At 44.4% G+C, this 26489-nt stretch overlaps 2 protein-coding genes across 4 annotated transcripts in view; one reads left to right on the top strand and one right to left on the bottom strand.

Annotated features, from left to right (window-relative positions):
- The window catches only part of LOC122736260 (zinc finger protein 345-like), a 30587-nt gene extending 9379 nt beyond the window's left edge, over positions 1-21208 (bottom strand). Inside the window, exons 1-4 of one of the 3 annotated variants that reach the window (XM_043978397.1) lie at positions 21049-21120; positions 20363-20458; positions 4595-4682; positions 160-286 (exon numbers count right to left, since the gene is read on the bottom strand). In XM_043978397.1, the coding sequence (XP_043834332.1) occupies positions 160-286; positions 4595-4627 (160 nt within the window). In that variant the 5' untranslated portion in view covers positions 4628-4682; positions 20363-20458; positions 21049-21120. Of the gene's footprint in view, positions 1-159; positions 287-4594; positions 4683-20362; positions 20464-21048 lie in introns of all 3 variants that reach the window. The other 2 variants (XM_043978394.1, XM_043978396.1) reach the window with 2 other exon arrangements.
- Positions 16590-17793, top strand: LOC122736261 (protein ABHD14B-like). The gene has a single exon (XM_043978398.1). The coding sequence runs from the start codon at positions 16705-16707 to the stop codon at positions 17335-17337; it is 633 nt and encodes a 210-aa protein (XP_043834333.1). The 5' UTR covers positions 16590-16704; the 3' UTR covers positions 17338-17793.
- Positions 21209-26489: the final 5281 nt, after the last annotated feature.

The raw sequence follows: 26489 nt of genomic DNA, 5'->3' as shown, positions 1-26489 counted from the left end.
GAATGCTTATTCCTTTCTCTTCTTTTCCCAACATTTGGATGGGAATTTGAGGGAACAAAAGAACAAAGAATCAGGATGAACTCACTATGCCTTGGCAGGATGAGGAGCAATGAGTTACCATGTTAGTAGCTCAGAGTCACCAGAGGCAAAGGTCCTTACCCACAGAGAGCAGGTTCTGGGCATTCTCCAGCATGACCTCCTTGTACAACTCTTTCTGAGAATGGTCCAAGAGGTGCCACTCCTCCTTGGTGAATTCCACAGCCACATCCTTGAATGTCACCAACTCCTAAACCATCAAAAGTCACATGACTTAGAGCTGAAAAAGACTGCAGAATTCATCTAGTCCAACCTTCATCAACTTAGAGAAAGAAACTGTAGCCCAGAAGGGATTTGCCCCAAACTCCTATAATCTTGATGAGGGTCAGAGACAGCACTTGAGACCATATCCCATAAGAGTCCAATGCAATATTGAGAAAAACATTTTGTATTTGAAGTGAGAATCATTTTGGAATTTGGAATAATAAAAGTTGGAGAAGTGTCTTACTATTAAATGCTTCTCCCCATAGACTCAGACAGAAGGTATGGGCTCTAAGAGTGAGGTATGAGAGTCTATGGAGAAGAAAGCAAGGTGATATGAAGTTTGTCCTCACCAGAAGGGATGTTACATGTCACAAAGGGAGTGTCAAGAAATTTTATAAAAAGGTTGTGAGAAATTATCAAATGCTGCATCCTCTGGGGTGAAACACATTACTAGTCATCACTGAGAAGAGAGGAAAGAAAAAAACCCTAGTTAATTTCCTAAAATGCTAAAATAATGTCCTACACAATTATGAAGGGGATTTTCCCCCCTTTTTTGCAGTGCAATGAGGGTTAAGTGACTTGCCCAGGGTGAAACAGCAAGTAAGTGTCAAGTGTTTCTGGCTAGATTTGAACTCAGATCCTGCTGAATAATGGCCAGTGCTTTATCCACTGTGCCACTTAGCTGCCCCCCTATGAAGGGGATTCTTAAGAAATATTGCTTACAGGGCAGCTAGGTAGCACAATGGATAGAGCACTGGCCCAGGATTCAGGAGGACCTGGGTTCAAATCTGGCCCCAGAACTTGACACTTACTAGCTGTGTGACACTAAGTCACTTAACCTTCATTGCCCCTATATACATATATGTCTGTGTATGCATACACACACACACATACACACATACATCTTGTGGTCTGTGAAGAGAGAGTTAGGGGAATGTTTCCAGAATAGTGAAGAAAAGTTATCTATTGTAATACTGAGGGTGTAGGGTAACACGGGGTATGATGTGTCATAGCCAAAAACATCTTATGTCTTTGCTTTATGACTGCTTTCAGTAGGTAATGGAATATATTCTTTCATTTTAATATTTAGTTATACAGAATTAAAAATAACTATAATGGGGAAAGTAGAAATCATTCATCCATTAAAAATAATTTTTTATTGACTGGGTTTGGAGATGGCGCCAATCCATAAGACACTGACAATTTGTTTAAGAAAAACAAATGATCTCAACATGCCCCTAAAGCTATAAAACATTTGGGACCAAAAGTCAAGACAAAGAGTTGAGAAGCAGACTGATTAATAACATGAGAGCAACTCAATCTGCAAATCCTTTGATACTTGGGCAGGGCCATCTGTTTTTCCAATTGGCTACTTTCAGAACCTGAGTTTGGCCAATGCACCTGGTTTTTGATGCTCTTCCATGTCAATCAGAATGTTATGATCCACTCTTTGAGGTTCTGTTATTTTGGAACAATCCTTTTTTTTTCTTCTTAAATAATCCTTATTAAAATAAAATATTTACTTATTCAACCTAAATTTTTCAATTTCTATTTGTTTAATTATTTATTTAATGGAGCTTATTATCGTGGAGCTTAGCATCTTTATTTAAACATCTGAGTTCCAAGTTCTTCCCCTCCTTGCTTCCCTCCCTCCCTGAGGAAGCAAGCCATCAGATATAGGTTATACATGTGCAATCATGTAAAGGATTACCATGTTAGTCATTTTGTATAAGAAAACAGGAATAGGGTCAGCTAGGTGGCCCAGTGGATTATGCACCAGCCCTGGATTCAGGAGGACCTGAGTTCAAATTTGGCCTCAGGCACTTGACACTTACTAGCTGTGTGACCCTAGGCAAGTCACTTAACCCTCATTGCCATGCTAAAAAGAGAAAAAGAAAAAAAAAAGAAAACATGAATGAAAAGAAAATGAAAGTGAAAAATAGCATTTTTCAGTCTCTGTTCAATCAATATGATTCAGTCAGTTTCTTTTGAGGTGGAGAGTACTGCTTTATCCTTAGTCCTTTGGGACTGTCTTGCATCATTGTACGCTGCAATTCTTTTTCACACAGATAAACATATATTTGTGCTTTTTGCCATTTTAATTTTTTCCTCAAAATACGTAATTGTGGCACAGTTGATAGAGCACCAGCCCTGGAGTCAGGAGGACCTGATTCAACTCCAGCCTCAGACTCTTGACACTTACTAGCTGTGTGACCCTAGGCAAGTCACTTAACCCTACTTGACCCACAAAGAAAACAGCCAAAAATATATGTAATTTATGTCCTACTTGGAACCTACATTTCCCATTGTTTCCTTTCTTTCTATTATTGAAAACTAGAGCAATTAAGGAAGCGTCTTTAACCATTTTTTAGCTTGCCCACAAAATTACCAATTTTCCTTTTCAGGCGGAGTCCTGTGACATAGTTGTTCACACCAGTTATGAACAATCCTGTAGGAACGCCACCCTTTTATAGATTGATAATTAATGGAAAACCCATTAATCTATCCAGTCCCTCTTTAAATCCATTAAATCCCTAACTTGTTTTTTCAGAAGATCTTCCACATCTTTTTCATTCTCCCTCCTCTCTCATTCTCCCTTCTCCACCATGAGGGGAGGCCATGTACTCCAAACCTCCACAGATTGGGAGGGTCAGCTCACCATCTCCCTATTTCTTCCCTGGGTGCACTACTTTGGGACTAATGACTGACTTCCCCATGTCCCAGTGTGTGGTGTCTTTTGCCAAAAATTGGTTCCTTTTTCTGTTGGCTTCCCCATGAAAATGAAAACTCCTTAAATACACCAGAAGAAAGACTGCCCTGTGCTTAACTCCCCAGGCCTTAACCCAGGGCCTGGCCCAGAGATGGGGCTTCAGAAATGCTTCTTGAACACTGATGACCCAATCACACTCATCTGAGTAACAGATACAGCAATATTCTTTGATGAAGAATTGTGAAAGACTAAAGTATTCTCAACAACACAATGATCCAGGCCAATCCCAAGGACTCATGATGCAGCATACTCTCCTCCTCCAGAGAAACAACTGAGAGCGATGAAGCAAAGAAGAAGGTGATTTTCCACTTTCTTTCAGTTTTTTCTTTTATTCAGTTTTCTTATACAATGAGTAATATGGTAATGGTTTATATAATTGTACATGTATAACCTATACCTGATTGCTTACCACCTCAAAGAGGGGAGGGAAGGAGGGATAAATATTAGAACCCAAACCTGTAAAGAAAAATGTTTACTACTTAAAGAGAAAAAAAAACTTTTGTGATGAGGCTCCAATGCTTTGGGTGAGCTAGCCCTCTCCCCCAATCTAGGTCACAAGTCCCCCAACACTCATGGTGCCAAAACCCAGGAAAAGTCATCAGACAGGTAAAAAGGAGGGCTGCTCATTTGGCTCTTAGTTTCCCAGGTGGGGTGTACACTGTGTTTTCTCCTGCTAGGAACCTCACTCTTGGTAAACAGCTCCCACTGTCTCAGGTTTGCATAGCCAGGCTACTTCTGGATTCTCTTTTCTCTACAGTCAGATGACTCCCTGATTTGAGAAACTCTCAGCTTCTTGTTGGCACCCACTTGGAGAAAGGTGTGGTCCTCACTCCCTGAGCTCTGGCCCAACCCCCATGATAAGGGACAAGGAGAAAGCATTCCCTGTGACCCTCCCTCCTTGCATATATCCTCAAAACCATGGACAAAATTGGACTGAGGTGAAAAGAAACAAATCATTTTCTATTTTACCACAAGATTCGTGAAGAGCCTGAAATTCTTTGGGTGAGCTAATCCACAGATCCAGGTCACAAGTCCCCCCAACACTGGCTTCCTTCACATCTCAGCAAAACCCTCACCTTCTGAAAAGCTTTTCCTGGTCCCTGACACTGCTAGAGCCTTCCCTCTGAGGGGGCCTCCCATCTATATGGTGGAGACACCTTGTGTGCACCCAGCTGCTTCCATGTCATCTCCCAAGTAGACAATAAACCCCTCCAGGGCAGGGCCTGTTACTGTTTAAGCCTCCCTTTGCATCCCTAGTATTTGGCACAGTGCTTGGCACAGGAGCCACTGTCTAAATGCTCACTGACTTGACCTAAGAATAACAAAAGAGGCATGATTCAGAGAGACCAGGGAAGACTGGGGTGGTCTGAGGCAGAAGGAAATGAGCAGATCCAGGGGGACCATGTCTGCTCTGCTGACAGCACTGCAGAGGACAGCCTGTGTCTAACAGGGTAAAGCTTCCTGGGCTCTGTTGGATTCCACCTTTGCTGAGGCTGGTCAGCTCTGTGGATGGGCTACTCTCACCTGGGATGAGGGTGTCTGGGTCCCAGGGACCATTCTCTCTGGCTCCAGGCTCTCTCTTGGAATAGCCTTTGGTTATCTGCAAGCTGACCTGGGGAGGGAGAAGGATCTCAGAGTGAGGGAGACATTGTCTTTGCCATTTTCCTCCTAGGATGGACACTGGGCAACATGGAATTACAGAGCTTGAAGTCTCTGAGCACTTACAAAGGCCCTGTCCTCTGGGGAGAGACTCTAACCAGAACGGGAGGGCAGCAGAGAGGGTCAGGCTTGGAAGTGAACTTGGTCTGAACAGGAAGGGGACTTGACCCCCCCCCCTTCCTGTTGCCCTCATGCCCCTCCCCCATCCTCCTGCAGAGACCCAGGAGGCAGGAGGGGCTTGGGATCCCAGATCGAAGAGACCCGGCAGTGCCCCATTGACCCCAGACCTAGAGCTCTACCTCCATCTGATACCGGGGTGAGATATGTAGGTCAGGCAGCTGTGACCTGTGGCATTTAAAATTACATGTGGGCACCTTATTTCTGTCCCAAGGTTAGGGAAAATTGCTACTTATAAATTAGAAGCTTTAGCACCATTTTGGGGCATTACACATTTATGAAAGCATGCCAAATATTAGTCGAGAGAGATCACTTGGCTCAGCAAGTTAAGCAGGCCTATCTAGCCCAGAGGAGAGAGAGCTCCACCTGGCCTCCTTCTTCCATGTCCTCCACCATGAGCCCATCTGAGAGCCTCACTACCTCCCTCCCACTCTGAAGCAGAGACGGTCCTTCCATACAACTCCAAGCTAATGGGCTAGCATCCTTCTAATCTACTGGTTTACTAGACTTGAGGGTGGTCCATGAGCAGACCTTGCTGAGGTCAGAATTCAAAGAACACACACTCTGAGGGCAAGGCTTTCAGGTAGGTGTGGTTTTAAGTGATTTCACCAGCAAGGTTAATCCAATTAATCCTTTTTTTTTTCAATACTCAGTGACTCAGTTTCCCAAATTTTGTCTTTGTTTTGTTATTTTGTTTGTTTTTAATGAGGCAATTGGGGTTAAGTGACTTGCTCAGGGTCACACAGCTAGTAAGTGTTAAGTGTCTGAGGCCAGATTTGAACTCAGGTACTCCTGACTAGGGGGCTGTGCTTTATCCACTGCACCACCTCACTGCCCCTTTTTGTTTGTTTTTAGTGAGGCAATTGGGGTTAAGTGTCTTGCCCAGGGTCATACAGCTAGTAAGTGTTAAGTGTCTGAGGCCGGATTTGAACTCAGGTACTCCTGACTAGGGGGCCCTGCTCTATCCACTGCGCCACCTAGCTGCCCAAAACCAATTAATCTTTTTTGTTTGTTTGTTTTTTAAATAGAATTTTATTTTCCAAAATATATGTAAAAACAAAATTTTAACATCAATTTTTAAAAAACTTTGTGTTCCAACTTCTTTTCACCCCTCCATTCACAGCCCCCTCCCACAAGAACTCAAGCAATTCAAAATAAGTTATACATGAGTAGTCATGGAAAAATTCCCATATTAGCTAGTTGTGAGAGAAAACAGTCAAAAAACCCAAAACTTCATATTAAGGAATTGTCAAAGAGGAAAAGAAAAAATTTTTTTTAAATGTGTTTCCATCTTTTTTCAGATGCTATCAGTTCTTTCTCTGTAGATGGGCTGCAATCTTCATAAGTCTTTCAGGGTTATATTGGATCATTGCCTTGCTGAAAATAACCACATGCTTCCCAGCAGATCGTACCCCACTATTGCCATTATTTTGTATACAGTACATTTCACTCTGCTTCAGTTCATGTAGGTCTTTCCAGGTTTTCCTGATAGTATCCTGTTCATCATAACCTGTATATAGTACCTTAAGCTTGACAGAGAATTTTCTTCATAAAAGCCCAGCAAAGTAGGTACCATATGTTTTGCCATTATAATCAATCATCATAACTATTTCCCTCCATCCCACTCCCTTCAAATGACATTTACTGTATCTTCTTTTTACCTATTCCTCCTCAGAAGTGTTTTACTTCTGACTATACTCTCCCTAGCTCTGCACTCCCTTTTTTCACCCTTCCTTCCTTATCTTCTTCCCCTCCTACTTTCCTTTAGGGTTAAATAGATTACTCCTCCCAATTGGGTATGAAAGTTATTCCCTCCATGAGCCCACTCCAATGAGATAAGTGTCCCCGAGCTAATTCTGTTTTCTAAATTTTTCTTCCTCCCTCCCTCCTCCAACCCTCCCTATGAGATCAAGAAATTCCATATGTCATACTGGTGCAGTAATGCAGAACATCTTCATCTTCTTTGAAAGTGTTTTGCTTTTTACTGCTTTCTCCCCCAATCTGCCCTTTCCTCCTTCTCTTCTTACCCTCTTCCTTTTTCTCCCTTCCCCCCTCCCCTCAGGGCAAAAATATATTACTCTACCCACTGGAGTACCCCACTGGGGTGGGACAGTCGAATCCTTCCCTCCAGCCCACTGGTACCCCTGCACTTACACCCACCCCCGACCCTGGCCAGCCGTTCGGTCCGACCACGCGCTCAGTTCCAGAAGACTCCACTGCTGCAGCTGATGCAGAGGTACTGGGGCAAATTCCTATGGCGAGTGTCTGGTGTCGGCCAGATTTTGGGGTTAGGCTTTATTGGTGGCCCAGCACAGCCCCCTGAAATTTATCTATAGGTAGAGAAAATTCTTAGCCTATATTTTTGTGTGTTTTTCTGCCCCAAGGGTTCTTTTATTGCTATTTTTGGGGTGATTCTTTCAGGAGCCCTGTGGGTTTAATATCTTTCCCCCGCCATCTTGGCTCTGCCCCCAAACCAATTAATCTTAATATTAATTCCTCAAATGGGGGCCTCTGGGCATCCCAAAACCCGTTATTTGTTCACAACCCCCCTGTGCTTTGTTAAGAAACATGGTTTCCTTAAATGAAGCAATAATATTACAAAGACTTATAAAGGGTTCTGTGATGACTAACAATGTCAAGGGGAATGAAAAGAGAAGAAAAGAGGCAGTCCCCTTCAGTAGGTGGATATTACAAATAATGTATACAATAGAAAAAGGAAAACAGGAAAATGCCCATTTAAGTCTTTGGAAGTCTTTTCTCAGATGATTCTTGGGATGTCAGTTGGGTTTTGGCACTTCACTACCTCCTTTCTTTCTTTCTTTTTGGTGAGGCAATTGGGGTTAAGTGACTTGCCCAGGGTCACACAGCTAGTGTTAAGTGTCTGAGGCTGGATTTGAACTCAGGTCCTCCTGAATCCAGGGTCAGTGCTCTATCCACTGCGCCACCTAGCTGCTCTCTGTCTCCTTTAAAAGTGGATTTTCTTCTGTAGTTGGGGTAGACGAAATAGAGGGAGAAGGTGGGGTCTCCTCCTGTGTAAACTCCTTGGCACACTCTACTCCAGAGTTCACAAGAAGTTAAATCTTTGGGACACATAAGGTAAAGGATTAATGGCAAATCTCTCAAAGTTTAGGGATCAAAAGACCCAGACTCTGGCCACTGGTCCCCTAATAAACTAAAATATACTTCATGCCACCTAAAGCAGATTTTTCTCCCTCCCTCCCCCCTCCCCTAGACAGCAGGTAATCTGATATGTGTTTTATATATATATATATACACATACATATATATATATACATATATATATATAGTAACATTAAACATATTTCTGCATTAGTCATGTTATAAGAGAAGAATCAGAACAATGAGGAAAAACTTCAAAATAGAAAAACAAGAGCACCATAAACTAAAGAAATATTATGGTTCAATGAGCATCTATACTCCATAGTTCTTTTATTTTTCTGAATTTGGAGATCCCCTTCCATCATGAGTCCCCTGGAACTCTCCTGTACCATTGCATTGGTGAGAAGAATCTAGTCCATCACAGTTGATCAACACACAATGTTGATAATACTGTGTACAATGTTCTTCTGGTTCTGCTCATTTCACTCATCATCAGTTTATACAAGTCCTTCCAGGTTTCTCTGAACTCCTCCTGCTCATTGTTTCTTACAGCACAATAGAATTCCATTACATTCATATACCACAACTTGTTCAGCCATTCCCCAGTAGATGGGCAACCCCTCAATTTCCAATTCCTTGCCACCACAAAAACAGCAGCTAGCTATAAATATTTTTGTACATGTGGGTCCCTTTCCCCTTTCCATGATTTCTTTGGGAAAAAGACCCAAGAGTGGTATTGCTGGGTCAAAGGGCATGCACAACTTTATACCCCTTTGGGCCTAATTTCAGATTGCTCTCCAGAATGGTTGGATCAGTTCACAGCTCCACCAACAATGCATTAGTGTTTCAATTTTCCCATAGCTGCCCCAACATTTATTTTCCTTTTTTGTCATATTAGCCAATCTGATAGGCATCAGGTGGTACCTCAGTGTTGTTTTAATTTGCATCTCTCTAATCAATAGTGATTTAAGAGCATTCTTTCTTAAGTCAATAGATAGCTTTGATTTCTTCATCAGAAAACTGCCTGTTCATATCCTTTGACCATTTCTCAATTGGGGAATGACTTGGATTCTTATAAATCTCTATCTCCTTTCATCCTGTCCCTCCTCAAATGTGTTTTGCTTCTGACTGCCCTCTCCCTCAATCTGCCCTACCTTCTGTCACACCCGCCCCCCCACCCCCCTTCCCATTTCCCTCCTATTTTCCTGCAGGGTAAGATTCCTATACCCAATTGAATGTGTATGTTATTCCCTCTGAGCCAATTCTGATGAGAGTAAGGTTCCCTCACTCTCCAGCACCTCCCCCATCTTCCCCTGCACTGTATAAGCTTTTTTTGTATGAGGTACTTTACTCCATTCCACCTCTTCCTTTCCATCTCTCTCGGTGCATTCATCTCTCACCCCTAAAGAGGATGTTCTCCTCACTCTCACAAAGTGGACAACCTTCCCCACCTAGCATGGGACCCAGAATGGTGTTCCCCTCCTTGTCTCTCTTCTTCCCTTCCAGTAGAGGTGGCTCTTGCACACTGATCAAAGCTAATTGGCTAGATTCATTCAGTTTCATTGGTTGATGTGACCTGAGGGGAGGCCATGTTAAAATGAGCTCTAGCATGATATCAGGATCCAGTGAAAGAGAGACCTACTGAGGGCAAAGGCTCTTTCAAATAGGTGTGGTTTTCATCTCCATTTCTATTGATTGGAGACATGATAAACACCAGTCTCATCTGTCATACCCAGACAGTCAAATACCACACACACACACACACACACACACACACACACACACAGACACCAACCTCCCCAGTACCTCAGTTCACTTCCCAGAAGGCTTCGCAAAGAACACCCTGTTATTCTTTAATTTCAGGTCAATGCAATCTCACCCTCTGTCAGTAGTTGGAACCCCCTCCAAGACATAGTACCCTAGAGGACATGTGTATCTCACCTACTCCCCATGCCTGAAACACTCTCCTCCCTTTCCCTCTGAGAATTTCAAGCTTCCTTCAAAGTTGTTGAGGAGAAAGGGACAAAAGCAAGTTACCTTTCTCCTGATCCATCAATAAATTTTATATGCATATTTATCTAGTTATCTATGTACAATCATATTAAACATTTCCACGTTATGTTGCAAAAGAGAATTAGAACAAAAGGGGCAAACCATGAGAAAAAAACAACAAAAGTGAAAATAGTCTGCCTCGATCTGCATTCAGCTGCCATAGTTCTTTTTCTGGATGTGTTAAATTTTTTCCACCGTGAGTCTTTGGGTATTGTCTTGGATTATTGTATTGCTGAGAAGAGCCAAGTCTATAGTAGTTGCTCATTATATAGTGTTGCTGTTCCTGTGTACAGTGCTCTGGTCTGCTCACTTCACTCAGCATCAGTTCATGCAAGTCTCTGTAGGTTTCTCTGAAGTCTACCAGCTCACCCTTTCCTATGTGCTTTCCACAGAACAGGAGGACTCGCTGGGCACCAGTTGGTTTTCAGAAATGCTAGGCTCCCTGGCCGGGCTGGCTATTGAGGTTCTTGCCAGTCTTCCCATAAAAGTTTAGGAAGGATTTGATTGGCACAATCTGAGGGTCTGGTGACCATTCACCACGTGGCTTAGAGACGAAGCCAGGACCATCATCAGCCTGGAATGACTTGGGAACACCAAAGGTAGGAATTATTACATGAGAAGGGCTTTTATTACATTCTGCCCTTTTCTGTTTTGCTGAGAAAGGCTTCTGCCCATCCAGTCAAAGTATCTACAAAGGACCCTATCCATTTTGTAAGGTGGTAAGTGAATAAAATCTGCCTATCTTCCCCTGGTAGTTCCCATGTCTTTGGATTGGCTTTAGGAGAGGGGAGGTTTGAGGGTCCCAATGGGATTAGTTTGGGTGCAGAGGGCACAGGAATTGCAGACATCTTGGATGGTCTTAGAGATGCCCTTGCCTGGAAAGAGAGACTTTACTAAAGTGGTTGGGTCTGCTCTGGGACAGCCTCAGCTGACCTGTACTCCACTCTCACCCCAGTACAACAGACCTTTCCTGCCAACCCTCTATGTGGTCTTTGGCTGGAAAACGATTTCACTCCATCCTTTTGTGGGTTCTGCTGCTCCAAGAGTTGTCTTATGGCACTATTTGAAGGTATGTGAAAGGGTCTTGGGGAGAGCTCAGGCAAACCACTGCCTTTGCTCTTCAGTCTTGGCTCTACCTCATCCTGTTGCTCATCGTTTCTTACAGCACCATAGTATTCCATTACATTCATATACCATAACTTCTTAGCCATTCCCCAAATGATGGGTATTTCCTCAATTTCCAATTCTTTGCCACTAGAAAAGAGGAACTATAAATATTTTTGTACATATGGGTCCTTTCCCCTTTTTCATGATCTCTTTGGGATATAGACCTAGTAAAAGTATTGCTGGGTCAAATGGTATGCACAGGGGGGCAGCTAGGTGGCACAGTAGATAAAGCACCGGCCCTAGATTTAGGAGTACCTGAGTTCAAATCTGACCTCAGACACTTGACACTTACTAGCTGTGTGACCCTGGGTAAGTCACTTAAAACCCCACTGCCTGCAAAAACCCCCCCAAAAAACCAAACAAAGGGTATGCACAGGGGCAGCTAGATGGTGTAGTGGTTAAAACGCTGGCCCTGGATGCAGGAGTACCTGAGTTAAAATCCAGCCTCAGACACTTGACACTTACTATCTGTGTGACCCTGGGCAAGTCACTTAACCCCCAATGCCCTGCCAAAACAAAACAAAACAAAAACCCAAAAACAAACAACAAAGGGTATGCACAGTTTTATAGCCTTTTGGGCATCCCATGGTTTATTCTGCAACAAATATGTTGGCATTTGCAGTGATGGTGCAGAATCAATAGCAGGTAAAACTTCTGGTGCTTTAGCCAATCAAGGCAGTGGAACCAAATCTTCCTAGTACTTCACTGCATTATACGTGGAGTTTTTTTAAGTGGCCATTTCCCTTAAGAATGTCCTGGGTAGAGCAGTGAAGATGATTCATTGAATTAAAGAGAGGGTTCTCAGTGCCTAGGGGGGCTCTTAGCCTGTCATCTAATTTAAAAGAACCTGTAAATACAACAAGCCTGATTTCTATGTAAAAGAGGACACAAGATTAAAAAAAAAAATGCAGTGGTAACCTTGTAGAAAAAAAACCAACAAATTACAAGGAGAATCTTGTGAGGTTTTGGCACCTTGAGAGCAAGCACAAAAGCACTTTGACCTTGGTGCCCTTACCATTCATAGCAGTACTTGGACCAGAAAGGGAGCCATCTGGGAGCGGACCACCAGCCCTGATGGAGGCTGAGAAAATGGCCAAATATGTTCAGGTACTCCACAGTTTGCTTATGATGGTGACTATGTAGACAACTGCTGGACATAGTCCAGTTTCTTCCTCTCTCCCTCCAAAAATAGCCTGGTGTCACAAAAGCTCTAACATATATACCTGGTTTAACTTAACTTCTTTTCTTTTTCTTTCACTCAGTCTGATGGCATGGTCAGAATCCATCTACCTGGGGCCTAGCACAATTACTGGATGTCTCGGAACCATGAGATGTGGTATGGTTACCTTTCCATATTTTCAGGTGTCATCATGGACACATTACTAAATTTGGCCTTGATCCAGACGCATGGTGGTAACAAGTGTTATAGATTGCATAACTACCTCAACTCTGTATTATATGGGCATAAGTCCTCCAAAAGGGGTGTGTGTGTAATATGCTGTATATAACAAGTTTAAATGAATTATATTTTGAAGAACTCTGTTTAATTTGATCACTGACAATGCTATACTAAGGATTAGTGAAAATCCAGCAGTTCAAAAGCTAAAGAAGTAAAAGAATCCAGAGACAATCAGTCAAGACCAGAGTCCAGTTTCCCTGATGATATCTCAACACTCAAAGAAGACAAGATTTTGTAAAATAATGGGATTTAGCAGATACTTGAAGGACTACAATATGACTGCTGCCTATTCTCCAAATATGCTAGATATTTAAATTTCCCTCAATTTGTTCACTGTTCCTTATGCCTACTATTTCAGCGCTTAATGCCCAAAGGCTGGTGCTAAAGCTTTTAATTTAAGGTGACCACACATTTAGATTTTAAACATCACAATTTCAAAGACTTTAAATGAACAGGGTTTTTTTCCTTCTGTTATTATATACATCATTTGTAATATGTATTCTCTGCAGAGACCCTCCCTCTGTAGACAGTGTCAAAGCACAGGTTCATGAGGGACTAACCCTCTGGATAAAATTTCCCCTTTCTCCCTTTTCTATATTGTTATTAACATATTGTTTGTTAGCATAGGGTATTATGTTGTTATTTTTTTACTGTTTTATCAAGGAAACACTCCATGTTCCTCAAAGAAACAAAGTGGGGAATGTGGTAAAATAATGGAATTTGGCAGACTGATTGGGATGGGCCACACCTGGCCTGTGCCAATGACATATGCTGCTGATGTCAGCAGGAGAAACCACTCTCCACAGGCAGTTTGAAGGACCTCCCCTTCTGGGGGAGGGAGAGTAAATGCTTGCTGAGGGGAGCTCAGTCTCTTTCTGGTCCTAGTCTCTTCCTTGGCGGGTGAGCTGGCAGGAGCGGACGAGATAGAGATTTTTCCTGGCAGTTTGTCCTCGGGGGCCCTGGCTGCATAGCTGTTTCCCATTGAAGCTATGGACCCCAGGTGGTGAGTTCATAAGCCTGGCTCTTTGCAATTAGCTGAGCTGGAAGCGAGTTTGGGGATTATATGGGCTTTTTGTTATAGTTAGGGGGGTTATCCATTTGTCTTTTTCCTTATTCCCTCATCTTTGATTTTATTAATTTCACCTTTGCTGTGTATTTTATTCCCATTAATAAAACCTGATTTGTTTGTGGAAAAGAGGCTGTTAAGCTCCCTTCTTATTGGCCTGGGAGAAATATTTTAAAATGGCAGTTTGGAGGGGAGCAAGTTTCAGACCTAGAGGTCCCTCATTATTTTCTGAACCCCAATATTAAGGCAAGTCACCCAATTAACTCCCTACATAATAAATTTTGCCCCCACAAAGTTCTTGAAACAAAAACTGCTGGGAAAACTAGAAAATAGCATGGAAGAAAAAAGGTATAGAACATCTCATTCTGCTTAGTAAAAGGAGGTCAAAATGGGTACATGATTTACACATAAAGGGTGGTACAATAAGCAAATTAAGAGAGCATGGAATCTGTCAGATTTATGGATAGAGGAAGAATGTAGAACCAAAGATGTAGACAGTGATATAAAATGTAAAATAGATCATTTTAATGATATGAAATTTAAACGTTTTTGCCCAAAGAAAACTAATGTAACCAAGATTATAAGGGAAGCAGAAAACTGGGAAGTACTGAAACAAGTATCTGTGATAAAGGCCTCATTTCTCAAATATATAGAGAACTGAGTCAAATTTATAAAAATACAAGTCATTCCCTACTTGATAAATGATCAAAGGATTTGAACAAGCAAGTTTTCAGACAAATCACAGCTTGGGGATGGGGAATGGAAGGGAGACAGACAAATTTGAAAATCAAAATATGATAAAAACAAATGTTGAAAACAAGCTTTACATGTAACTAGAAACTTATTAAGATTTTTAAAAAGCAAAGGAAATTGAAAAGAAAAAAATCAAAGCAATCTACAGTTACATGAAAAAAATCCTCTAAACCACTATTGATCAGAGAAATGCAAATTAAAACAATTCTGAGGTATCCCCTCATAAGTATCAGAGTGGCAAATAAAACAAAAAGGGAAAATGTTGGATGTTGGAGGAGATATGGGAAAACTGGGACACTAATCCATTGTTGGAGTTATGAATAGATCCAATCCTTCTGGAGAGCAATTTTGGAAGTATGCCCAAAGGGCTACAAAACTGTGCATACCCTTTGATCCAGCAATACCACTGCTAGGTTTATATTTGAAAGACATCCCCAAGAAAAGAAAAAAAGAATTATTTGTACAAAAAGATTTCTAGCAGCTTTTTTTTTTGGTGGCTAACAACTATAAATCAAAGGAATGTCCATGAACTGTGGAATGGCTGAACTAAAAAATGACAAGCAGTGTGATAAAATAATGGGATTTAGAAGATACTCAAAGGCCCACCTGGAGATTAAACTGATTGAATTAAGTGAGAGTGATTGACTCTCAAATTCCAAAGGACTAATGATGAAATATACAATTCACCTCCAAAAAAAGAAATGATATGGACTGAAACACAGAAGGAAGCATGCTATTTTCACTCTCTTATATTTTTTCTTTTATTCAAGTATTTTTGTAGAAAATGACTAATATGGTAATGTTTTACATAATTGCACATGTGGGGCATCTAGGTGGCGCACTGGATAAAGCAGCAGCCAGGGATTTAGGAGTACCTGAGTTCAAATCCTGCCTCAGACACTTAACACTAACTAGCTGTGTGACCCTGGGCAAGTCACTTAACCCCCATTTCCCCACAAAAACAAACAAAAAAAATAATTGCACAAGTATTACCTATCTGATTGCTTACTGCCTCAGGGAGGGGAGAGGGCAGGAAAGACAGGAGGGACCAAATTTGGAACTCAATCCTCTAAATAAAATTGTTTATTTTAAAAGTCATTCCCTAGTTCACAAATGGTCAAAGGGTACGAAGAGGTAGTTTTCAAATGAAGTAATTCAAACTATAAACCGCCATGTTGGGGTGAAATGCTACAAATATTTAATAGAGAAAGCCAAATTAAAGGAACTGAGGCTCTACCTCATACCCATTGGATTGGCAAAGTTGACAAAAAGGAAAATGACAGATGTTCGAGCATATAAATGCACCACTGATGGAGCTGTGAATAGGGTTAGTGATTCTGGAAAGCAATTTGGATCTATGCCCTGATAAGCAGATTTTAATAAACTGACAGAAAGTGATTTAAGCACAACCAGCAGAATAATGTATACAATAAAAACATCATAAAGAAAAATAATTCTGAAAGATGTAAGAATTCTGATGAGTGCAGTGACCACCATAATTGCAGAGGATTAATGATAAAACATGCTTCCTTTCTCTTGGCAGAAAGTTGCAGGGTTCAAGGGGCAGAAATATGAATGCTTTGAGGCATGAACTATGCAGTTTGTTACAAGAATTTGGGGGGTTTTCTTTTTCAATTGTGGGGGGGATGTGCTAAAGATGGGAAGGAAAGAAAAATATCTGTTAATGGAAAAAATAAAAATTTTAAAACAATCTATTCAATGACAGAAAAATTTACAAAGTGTTTTACAGATTATCTCTACAGGTATAAAAATGTTCAGCACAAATCCCTTAAGTATTTGAATGCTGACCACTTTCCAAGCTACAATTAAACCATACATAACTAATCAAGCAGCAACTAAACTGTTCTAATCTCATCTTCTTTACTATGCTATTGTCTCCCCTTCATTCCTCTTTCACATTGGAAGCAGTAAGATATTTAGGAAGTTCTGTGCTTACAGGTTTCCTTTTATTAATGGTCCCTTTGCTTTTTGGATACATTGCTGTCACTACAGAATCTCCCCTTCCCAATCAAGAGTTCCCTTGTAGACCCTGGCCCTGGCCCGTCTGCACTGATCCCTCTGAGTCCACCAGCTCCTCCCAGGAACTCAGCTCTCGGGCTGTGCCCCTCACACACCTGTGCTCTGTGTGCCCCGGGGCAGGCCCAGGACTGGAGGTGAAACATGACCAGTGTACAGTCCAGCGAAGGCACCATACTGGTGCAGGGACAGAAGCTCTTCTACCGGGAGGCTCGGCCTGCTGGTGGGCAGACCCCTGGCCTCTCTGTGCTCCTCCTCCATGGCATCCGCTTCTCCTCTGAGACTTGGCTCAAGCTGGGCACACTGGACAAACTGGCCCAGGCTGGCCACCGGGCCGTGGGCATTGATCTGCCAGGTCTAGGCCACTCCAAGGAGGCATCTGCCCCCACACCCATTGGGGAGCTGGCTCCCAGCAGCTTTCTGCAGGCTGTGTTGGAGGCTCTGGAGCTAGGGCCCACGGCCCTGGTCAGCCCATCTCTAAGTGGAATGTATTCACTGCCCTTCCTCACAGCACCTAACTCCCAGCTCTGTGGCTACGTGCCCGTCGCCCCAATCTGCACAGATAAAGTCAGCCCTGCTGACTATGGCCGTGTGAAGACCCCCACTCTGATCGTGTATGGAGACCAAGATCCCATGGGGGAGTCAAGCCTCAAGCACCTGCAACAGCTGCCTAACCACCAGGTGATGGTGATGGTGGGCGCAGGACACCCCTGCTACCTGGACAAGCCAGAGGAATGGCACTCTGGACTCCTGGATTTCCTGAATGGGCTGTCATAAGGGCCTAGGCCAGTCCCGACCCTGCCCCTACTGATTGGGGGGAGGGGAGGGCACTGCTAGCCACATAGCCCAGCCCCCTTTACCTGGCCTCTTACCCTTCTTTCTGGCTGGCCTGTCTGTCCATCTCTCCACCTGCATGGCCATCTGTCTATCTCTGCACCTGTCTGTCTGCTCAGGGAGCTGTCTGCCTAGCCTGCTCTGTCTTTCTTTCTCTCTCTCTCTCCTCAGCATACAGGTGGATAAGCAGAATCAGGAGAATTAAGGAGGTGCAAACCTGGGATCTCATCCACATGGAGGGTAATTTATTAGAAACCTCTGTCTCATGGTGCTTCCTCTGCTCTCTCCCCACCCCCCAGCTATAGCCTTTGCTAGGTCCCTTCTTGTAGGCCTCTCCATACCCCCTCCCTTTTCCTGTCTTTACCCACATAGGATTTCATATGTGCGTGCACGCACACACACACACACATACATTTTTCAGCTGAGATCTCATGGGACAAAGGAACTCCTTGGGATGCTGGGGAAGGTCCTGGCCCCATGGGGTTCTGGGAGTGTGCAGCTCTAGGGTTCAGGTGCCCTGGAGTGGGGGGTAGGGGCTCAAACCTCCATAAGTGCTTCTTTCTGGCCTCTGTCGAGGGAAGGAGGATACTGTAAACAGTTGTTGAGGGGATCTCCTTCCTCTTTCTATTCTGACCCCTGAGTCCCTGGCGCCCATAGTGACCACCTCTTCCTGCCCTTCAATCACAGGGGCTTAGGAGAGAAACAAAAGAATAAAGAAATCAGACCCTCAAAAAAAAAAAAGAGTTCCCTTGTAACAAATATTATCAAGGTAAGAAAATAAGTGAACATGTTGGTTACTTGTGAAAATATATTCCTCACTTGCATCTCTAGTCAGCGACCCATCTACTGAAGAGAGATGGTTAACCACCATTAAGAGAAGGGCTTTCCACATGCACTGTATGTCTATGGTTCCTATCCAATATTAAGTAAATTTGTCAAGAAGTCTCTTCCAGATAAAAGTATGGTTTCCAGGATTTTAATGATGAGGTTTCTTATCATCACAAATTCTATAATGTTAGGTTAATCCTGTGATTTCTGGGAATGGCTTCCCACATTCATTACATTCCTAGGACTTCACTCTAGCATGTATGCTTTTAATATGTAATGAAAGACCTTTCTGAGTGAAAGTCTTTCCACATTCATTGCACTCATAGGATTTATCTCGTGTGAGTTCTCTGATGACCGGTCAGTGTTGTGCTCTGTTCAAAGGCTTCACCAAAATCACTGCACTTAAGTTTTCCCTTGGGGCAGTTAGATGGCCCAGTGGATAGAGCACCAGCCCTGGAGTCAGGAGGACCCGAGTGCAAATCTGGCCTCAGACATTTGACAATTACTAGCTGTGTGACCCTGGGCAAGTCACTTAACCCTAATTGCCTCACCAAAAAAAAAAAAAAAGTTTTCCCTCTAGAATGAATGTTGCGGTGTCTTATGTGACTTTTGATAGAATGCCTTTCCACATACTCTGCATTCATGAGGCTTTATTCCTGTATTAATTCTCTGGTGCAAAGAAAGTTTGGAGCTTGATCTGAATGCCTTCCTACATTTATTGCATTCATAGGGTTTCTCTCCAGTGTGAGTTCTCTGATGTACTGTCAAGGCTGTGCTCTGGGAAAAGGCTTTTCCACAATCACTGCATTTAAAAGGCCTCTCTCCAGTATGAATTCTGTAATGTTTTGCAAGGTTTGATTTTGCAGAGAATGCAAAAAATGTACTGCACTCATAAGGTTTTATTCCTGTATGATTTCTCTGGTGCAGAGAGATCTGAATGTCTTCCCACATTCATTGCACACATAGGATTTCTCTGCAGTGTGAGTTCTCTGATGACGAATCAGTGCAATGCTCACTTCAAAGGCTTCACCACAATCAATGCACTTAAAAGTTTTCCCTCTAGTGTGAATACTGTAGTGTCGTATAAGATGTGACTTTCGAGAGAATGCCTTCATGAGGTTTTATTCCTGTATGAATTGTCTTGTGCAGAGAAAGTTGAGCACTTACTACAAATGCCGGCCCTTGCATTTAGATAGCCAGCCAGGATTCCACAGATTTAGTCCCCACTCAGTTAATAATATTTTTACATTTGAATGGCGACCCAGATGGGACTTACAACCCAAGTATAATTTTTCAGCTATAGCTATAATTTTTCTTATGGATATAGTTTATCATATAGCCACAGTTATAATTTTTTCAGATTAGTTATAGTTAAATACATTTTTTTTACAATTGAATGCCAAAGGGAGAGTTTTATCTCTGATCCCAGGAAGAACAGGGAGCCCCTGGTAGAGAGAGGGAGGGAGCAGTTACAGGGAAGAGTGAGGGTGCCAGCCTGGGGCCCCTGGAGGAGGGTGGTCTCCTCCACAGGAAGAGCCAGGTTCAGAATCAGGGAGGGTTTGGGGGAGATGCCCTGGGATATGGTGAGCTGGGGAGGCCCAGGGGCCATCCTGCTTAAAAAGTCCTATTGTTGTAGTTGTAGCTGCAGGACTGGAACCCACAGCCTGGGATGAGACCCCTGAGGGACAGAGCTTGGAGAGAGAAGAGAGAAGGGCCAGGCTGAGCCACGGACAAGCCTCTCAGCCAGAGGGCATGGCATGGATGGGGACCCAGCCAAGGAGACAGAGAAGGGAGGAGGGCCCCAAGAGGGAGCAGGGTCAGGACCCTGAGCCAGGGGAGAGAGGAGGAGGCCTGAGAAGAGGCCACTGCATCTGGACATTTGGGGAGAGGGAGGGAGGGAGCAGTAACCATGGGGAACCTCAGGCAAAGTCTCCCAGGAGATGCCTCCTCTCAGGGCTGCCCCAGCTGCTGAGTCAGGTCGGGGAAACCAGCATTTATTAAGTGCCTCCTGGATGCCAGGCAGCTTGACTGTGTGACTGAGTGGCTGCTGGGCCCAGGTGCCCTGATGACAGAGAGCACTGGAGAGAGGAGCTGTCTGCTCCCTGTGACACCATGTCAGGGAGAGGCCAAGGCTGCTTACCTGGGGGGCTCTGGGGGCCAGGAGCCTGGGGCCCATTCTTCCCTCCTTCCTCCTCCTTGCTCTGACTTGTACCCAGGCCCGTGGGGTCTCAGGGGGCTGAGCTAGAAAGGAAAAGGGAGCCGTGGGGAGGGGTCGGCCCTTGCCCCCTCCCAGCTCCCAGACCTCCCTGGGCCTTGGAAATGCCCACAGTCCTCCCTGCTCCAGGGGACACCAGGAGGAGCTCCTCTATTTCCAGGGCTTGGGGCAACTCAACGTGCATTGATGAAGCGCCTACTGTATGCTTCACTGCATTCCAGGTGCCAGAGATGCCAAGGAGAAGGAAAAGCCCAGACTGCGGTGGTCCCGGCCCCGCCTCCCCCAGCCAGGAGTCTTGGGAGATGCCTGGTCATATGAGGAGGGAGGGGCAGTGACACCTGGGGGAGGGGGTGAGGAGGGGGCCTTCGGCGGAGGCTGGGGGGGTCCTTTCCTGAGGGAACAAACCCTAAGAATGCAGGGGGGCAGGGGCGTGTGAAACCCAATAAGAAGGGGGGAGCCCCAGGGCATTTGGGGAGTAGGGGAGGGGGAGATAGGAGGGGAGGAGGCGGAATAGAAGGGGTAGATGGGAGGGTAGGAGGAGCCGGGGATGGAGGGAAGGGGCACAAAGAAAGGGGGAAGGGGAAATAAGGGAGGGGGGCATCCTCACTCACCCCCGCCAGGGTCCACGAGGCTTCCCCCCATGTCAGAGAATAGCCAAGGAGCGGAGGGGAGACGCTGGGAAGGGCAGGGGGCCAGGCGGGGGGTCCCCGGCGCCCCCCTCTCCTCCCCTCCTTCCCGAGCCAGGACCAAGAGCCAAGAACCCAAACCACAGCTCAGGAACACAGAAGTAAGAAGAAAGTTCTGAGTCTGCGCACTCTCTTACCTCACCTAGGGAGGCGCCCATTGGCTGGATCAGGGAGGGGGCGGAGCGTCAGCCAAGGTTTCCCTCTTCTCCAATGGGGAGGGGGAGGCCACTCTAGAGGCGCCTGCGCATTCTACACCTCCCTCCTTGCCCTCCCTTCACTAGACCCTGGATATTTAAGCCAATCAGAGGCGTTGCCCTGGCTCCCCCCCGCATCAGTGGCTCCCCCAGGCCTGCACTGCTGCTGGTCCTCCTATGGCGTCCTCTGGGGGACCCAGGTGCCCTGCCTCGCCGCCCCTTTGGCTTTGCGGGTGTTCTCTCCAAGAGCACCCCCTTCCAACCTGTGGAACTAGGTAGCGCCTCTCATGGCCCCCTGCTCCTCCCCAGAAAAGACCCCTGCTTTCCCCAAGTGGGAGGGGGACAGGAGAACAACGAATGACCCCTGACCTTCCCCAACCCCAGGGACATGGGACCCTGGTCCCTCCTCCGAGAAGAGTCACCTCTGGGGAATATGAAGAAGTCAGGGCTAGGTCAGTAATCGGTAAAAAATCATTTGATCTCCAGAGAAAGAACTGAAGGTATTTGGATACAGATTGAAGCATAAATTTTTTTAAAGTTCCTTTTTTCTGAAGTTTTTTTTTTGTCTGTTTTCTTTCATAACCTGACTAATGGGGAAATGTTTTGCACGACTGCACATGTAGAACTTAGACTGAATTGTTTGAGTTCTTAAAAGGGGGTGGTGAAGGGCAGCTAGGTGGCGCAGTGGATAGAGAACTGGCCCTGGATTCAGGAGGACCTGAGTTCAAAGCCAGCCTCAGACACTTGACACTTACTAGCTGTGTGACCCTGGGCAAGTCACTTAGCCCTCAAGAAAAAAAAAAGAAACGAATGTGATCTTAGGGTACACTGACATGGCCAAGGCCTGATGAGATGTGACAGGCCCACTGCCTTTTTTCCTACTGAGTTAAGATGGAGAGCACTGCGTTCAATTCTGCAGGTCACATTTTAGGAAGAGAAGGACACAGGGAAGATGAATTATACCCAGAGGGGAGGGGAATATGTAGTTACATGTATTGGAAAATGACCAACTTTAATGAAAGCAAGACTACAGAAATTATTAGAATGGGAAAGATCAATAAAACAGAAGGACAATCAAAGTGATAAATAAAAGAACTTGGAAAACCAAAAATTACTGATAAACTATTAGTAAAATCTGATTTTTAAAGAACCAGCAGAAAGCCAAATGATCAGAATCAGAAATGAGAACACGGAGATCGAAATGAATGCAGGGGCAGCTAGGTGGCGCAGTGGATAGAGCACCGGCGCTGGAGTCAGGAGGACCTGAGTTCAAATCCGGCCTCAGACACTTAACACTTACTAGCTGTGTGACCCTGGGCAAGTCACTTAACCCCAATTGCCTCACTAAAAAAAAAAAAAAAAGAAGGAATTAAAAGCCAAGAAATAGGCAGCCAGAACCCCTCAAAAAGAGGGGAGTCCAGGGCCTCCAGGGTACAGTAGAGAAATCAGGGGCACCTCCAAGGTACTCCCTCTCCCCCAACACAAGCCAGCCCCATGTCTTTGGCCTGGGTCAATCCATGCCACTCCCACCACCATGCTCTGTCTCAGGGAAGGACTCCAAGGGCCCAAGGGCCCCCTGAAACTCATGGTGGACAGGGGATCTAGACCATCCCTCAGCCATTAACTTATAGTAGAATCAGTATTGTCTGAGCAAATCAGTCACTAGCCCTAACTGGGGCCTCAGTTTCCCTTGAAAAACAGAGACACTAGACGAGGGCAGGAGTGGAAAATAAATACAGAAAGCTTTACTCTTCCAGATCCTGAATTTGTGAAACCCCTTGTACCAATCCATTCACCTCCCCAGAGTAACGAACCCCACATAACCCTCAAAGTTGGGGACATGTATTATGATTGTCTGTTAGATACAGGAGCCTCTACATCAGCCTTAGTGCATAAACCAGACCCTGGATGCAATGCTATTGGATCTTTAAATGTGGTAGGAGTCTCAGGTAAGGCCCAAAGAGTGGGAGAATTAACCCTTTGCATGGTATCTATGGGGCCTTTAACTGTAGAACATTCATTTTTACTTATGCCGGATGCCCCTGTAAATTTATTACGTCATGATCTCCTTTGTAAACTTAGAGCAACCATATCTTGTGCTCCATATGGGGCTGTCTCTCTGTGATTGCCAAAGGATACTGTTCATTTATTACCAATTTTGATTGCAGACGCTCAAGGAGCAATAGGGGATACATCCAAAATCCCCTGACATTCCTGAGTCCCTATGGGCCTCATCCACTACTGAAGTGGGGCTCCTTAAATCTGCTATGCCTGTTACTATTTAAGTTAAAGGGGGAACACCTCCATCCATTCCACAGTATTCATTGTCTAAAGAAGCTATAGAAGGAGTGGATAGAGCACTGGCCCTGGATTCAGGAGTACCTGAGTTCAAATCCAGCCTCAGACACTTAACACTTACTAGCTGTGTGACCCTGGGCAAGTCACTTAATCCCAATTGCCTCACTAAGAAAAAAAAAAGAAGCTATAGAAGGGATCACCCCTATAATTGAGGCTCTGAAAAGTCAGGGTATTATTGTCCCATGCCATCATTCTCCATGTAATACTCCCATTTTGCCAGTTAAAAAACCCAAGCCTGGGGGCAGCTAGGTGGCATAGTGGATACAGCACTGGCCCTGGATTCAGGAGGACCTGAGTTCAAATCCGAACTCAGACACTTAACAATTACTAGCTGTGTGACCCTGGGAAAGTCACTTAACCCCATTGCCTCACCTAACAAAAAAAACAAACAAAAAACAAACAAACAAAAAAACCCAAACCTGGCCCAGATGGCAAACCTGTTTATCGTTTTGTACAAGATCTTAGAGCAATTAACAATTATGTTATTCCAAGACATGCTATAGTCCCTAATCCTGCCACCATAGTTTCTCCAATCCCATAAGAGGCTACATGCTTCAAAGTGGTAGACCTCTGCTCTGCCTTTTTCTCTATAGCAGTGCATGAGGACTTCCAGTATTTATTTGCCTTTACCTTGAAAAATACACAGTGGACCCGGACTAGACTCCCACAGGGATTTGTGAACAATCCTACATTATTTTCTCAAATTTTACAACAGGACCTGGCCTCTATTACTTTTTTTTTTTTCCAAAGAAGAGAAGGTAGAACTAGTCACCTTTTTCTTTTCTTTTTCTTTATTTTTGTGAGGCAATTGGGGTTAAGTGACTTGCCCAGGGTCACACAGCTAGTAAGTGTCAAGTGTCTGAGGCCAGATTTGAACTCAGGTCCTCCTGACTCCAGGGCTGGTGCTTTATCCACTGTGCCACCTAGCTGCCCCATCTATTACTTTTAAAGGTTCCACTTTAATGCAGTATGTTGATGATTTACTTTTAGCCTCCCCTGATGCTGACACCTGTCAGGAAGACAGTCGTCATTTATTATTAGAACTATACAAGACAGGCCACAAGGTCTCTAAGTCAAAGGTGCAATGGTGCTTACCTCAGGTAGAATATTTGGGCTTCATTCTGGCTGCTGGAACTCGCTCTATCTCTCCTAAGTGAGTCCAGGCTATTTGACAACTTGCTGCTCCCTCTATTAAGAAACACTTAAGGGCCATTCTGGGAGCAGCTGGGTATTGCAGACAATGGATACCCTCTTTTGGCGAAATTACTAAGCCTCTTATAGCTCTAACTAAAAATTCTGTCCCAGAACCTTTACAGCTGGATTCCCAGCCTCTCTCAGCTATATCAGAATTGAAGCGGGCATTGTTGTCAGCACCTGCACTAGGACTCCCAGATTACAGTAAGTCTTTTACTCTTTCTATGCATGAACAGAAGGGAGTGGCTTCTGGGGTCCTGACACAATCATTGGGACCTGTCCAGCATCCAATAGCTTATTATTCCAGCCAACTAGATTCTGTGGCCTCTGAGGTGCCACCCTGCCTCAGGGCAGTGGCGGCTACAGCCCTTTTGGTAGAAAAACCCTCTGATTTGGTCCTAGGTAATCCTCTTACAGTACAATGTCCCTACGAAGTAGAGGCCCTCTTACCACGCCATAGAACCCAAGACTTTTCAGATCAAAGGCTGGCTAAGTATGAAGAAACCCTGCTAGGTCATGAAAATATCACTTTAAAACACTGTACAGGGGCAGCTAGGTGGCGCAGTGCATAGAGCACCGGCCCTGGAGTCAGGAGTACCTGAGTTCAAATCCGGCCTCAGACACTTAACATTTACTAGCTGTGTGACCCTGGGCAAGTCACTTAACCCCAATTGCCTCACTAAAACACTGTACAGTCCTTAACCCAGCAACACTGCCCCCTAACTTACCACTCTTGGGGGAGCCATTGCATGACTGTGCCTCTTTAGTTGATATGGCTAAGAAACCCCGTGATGACCTTTTGGATACACCTTTAGAGAATCCTGATATTGTCCTCTATACAAATGGTTCTTCGTTCACCCGTTTCACTGGAGCTTTTGTAGTCTCTGATTATGATATTATCTGGGCAGCTTCTCTGCCTTTACATTTTAGTGCACAAGCTGCTGAACTTGTGGCTCTTACACAAGCCTGTGACATAGCCAAAGGGAAGAGCGCTACCATTTATACAGACTCCAGATATGCCTTCGGTGTATGCCATGCTGTAGGCATGCTTTGGCTACAGAGGGGGCTTTCTAACATTCTCTGGCAAAGCTATTGCTAATGGAGACCTTATCAAGGACCTCCTATCTGCCCTGAAACTTCCCTTTGCTCTAGCAATTGTACATTGCCCTGCCCACACAGGGAATAATGATCCTGTTTCAAAGGGGAATGCACAAGCTGATTCGGCAGCTAAGCTTGCTGTTTTAGAAGCCCCTGAACATGTATTTAACCTCTCACCTTCTGAGGATGTTTCTCTCCACCTAACTTATGATGATTCTGAAGTAGAAAGGTGGAAAAGGAGATTCAAGACTAAACAGATCAATGGAGTCTGGATGTCTTCGGAGGGAAAACCACTTCTCCCCCGGAAATTCTATCACCAGGTATGCCTCTCTATTCACAAGAAAGGCCATTTTGGCACACGGGACATTGTGGACTCAGTTAGAAGAACCTGGTTAGCACGAGGTATAACTAACACAGCATCTCGAATCTGCTCAGGCTGTTCCACATGCCAGTCTTACAATCAACATGCCTTCTATGCTAAAACATATGGAGGACGCCCTTTGACATATACACCTTTTGAAC

The sequence above is a fragment of the Dromiciops gliroides genome, chromosome 1, assembly GCF_019393635.1.
Source record: "Dromiciops gliroides isolate mDroGli1 chromosome 1, mDroGli1.pri, whole genome shotgun sequence".
NCBI lineage: Eukaryota > Metazoa > Chordata > Mammalia > Microbiotheria > Microbiotheriidae > Dromiciops > Dromiciops gliroides.
This window is presented reverse-complemented; position numbering and strand designations above follow the sequence as displayed.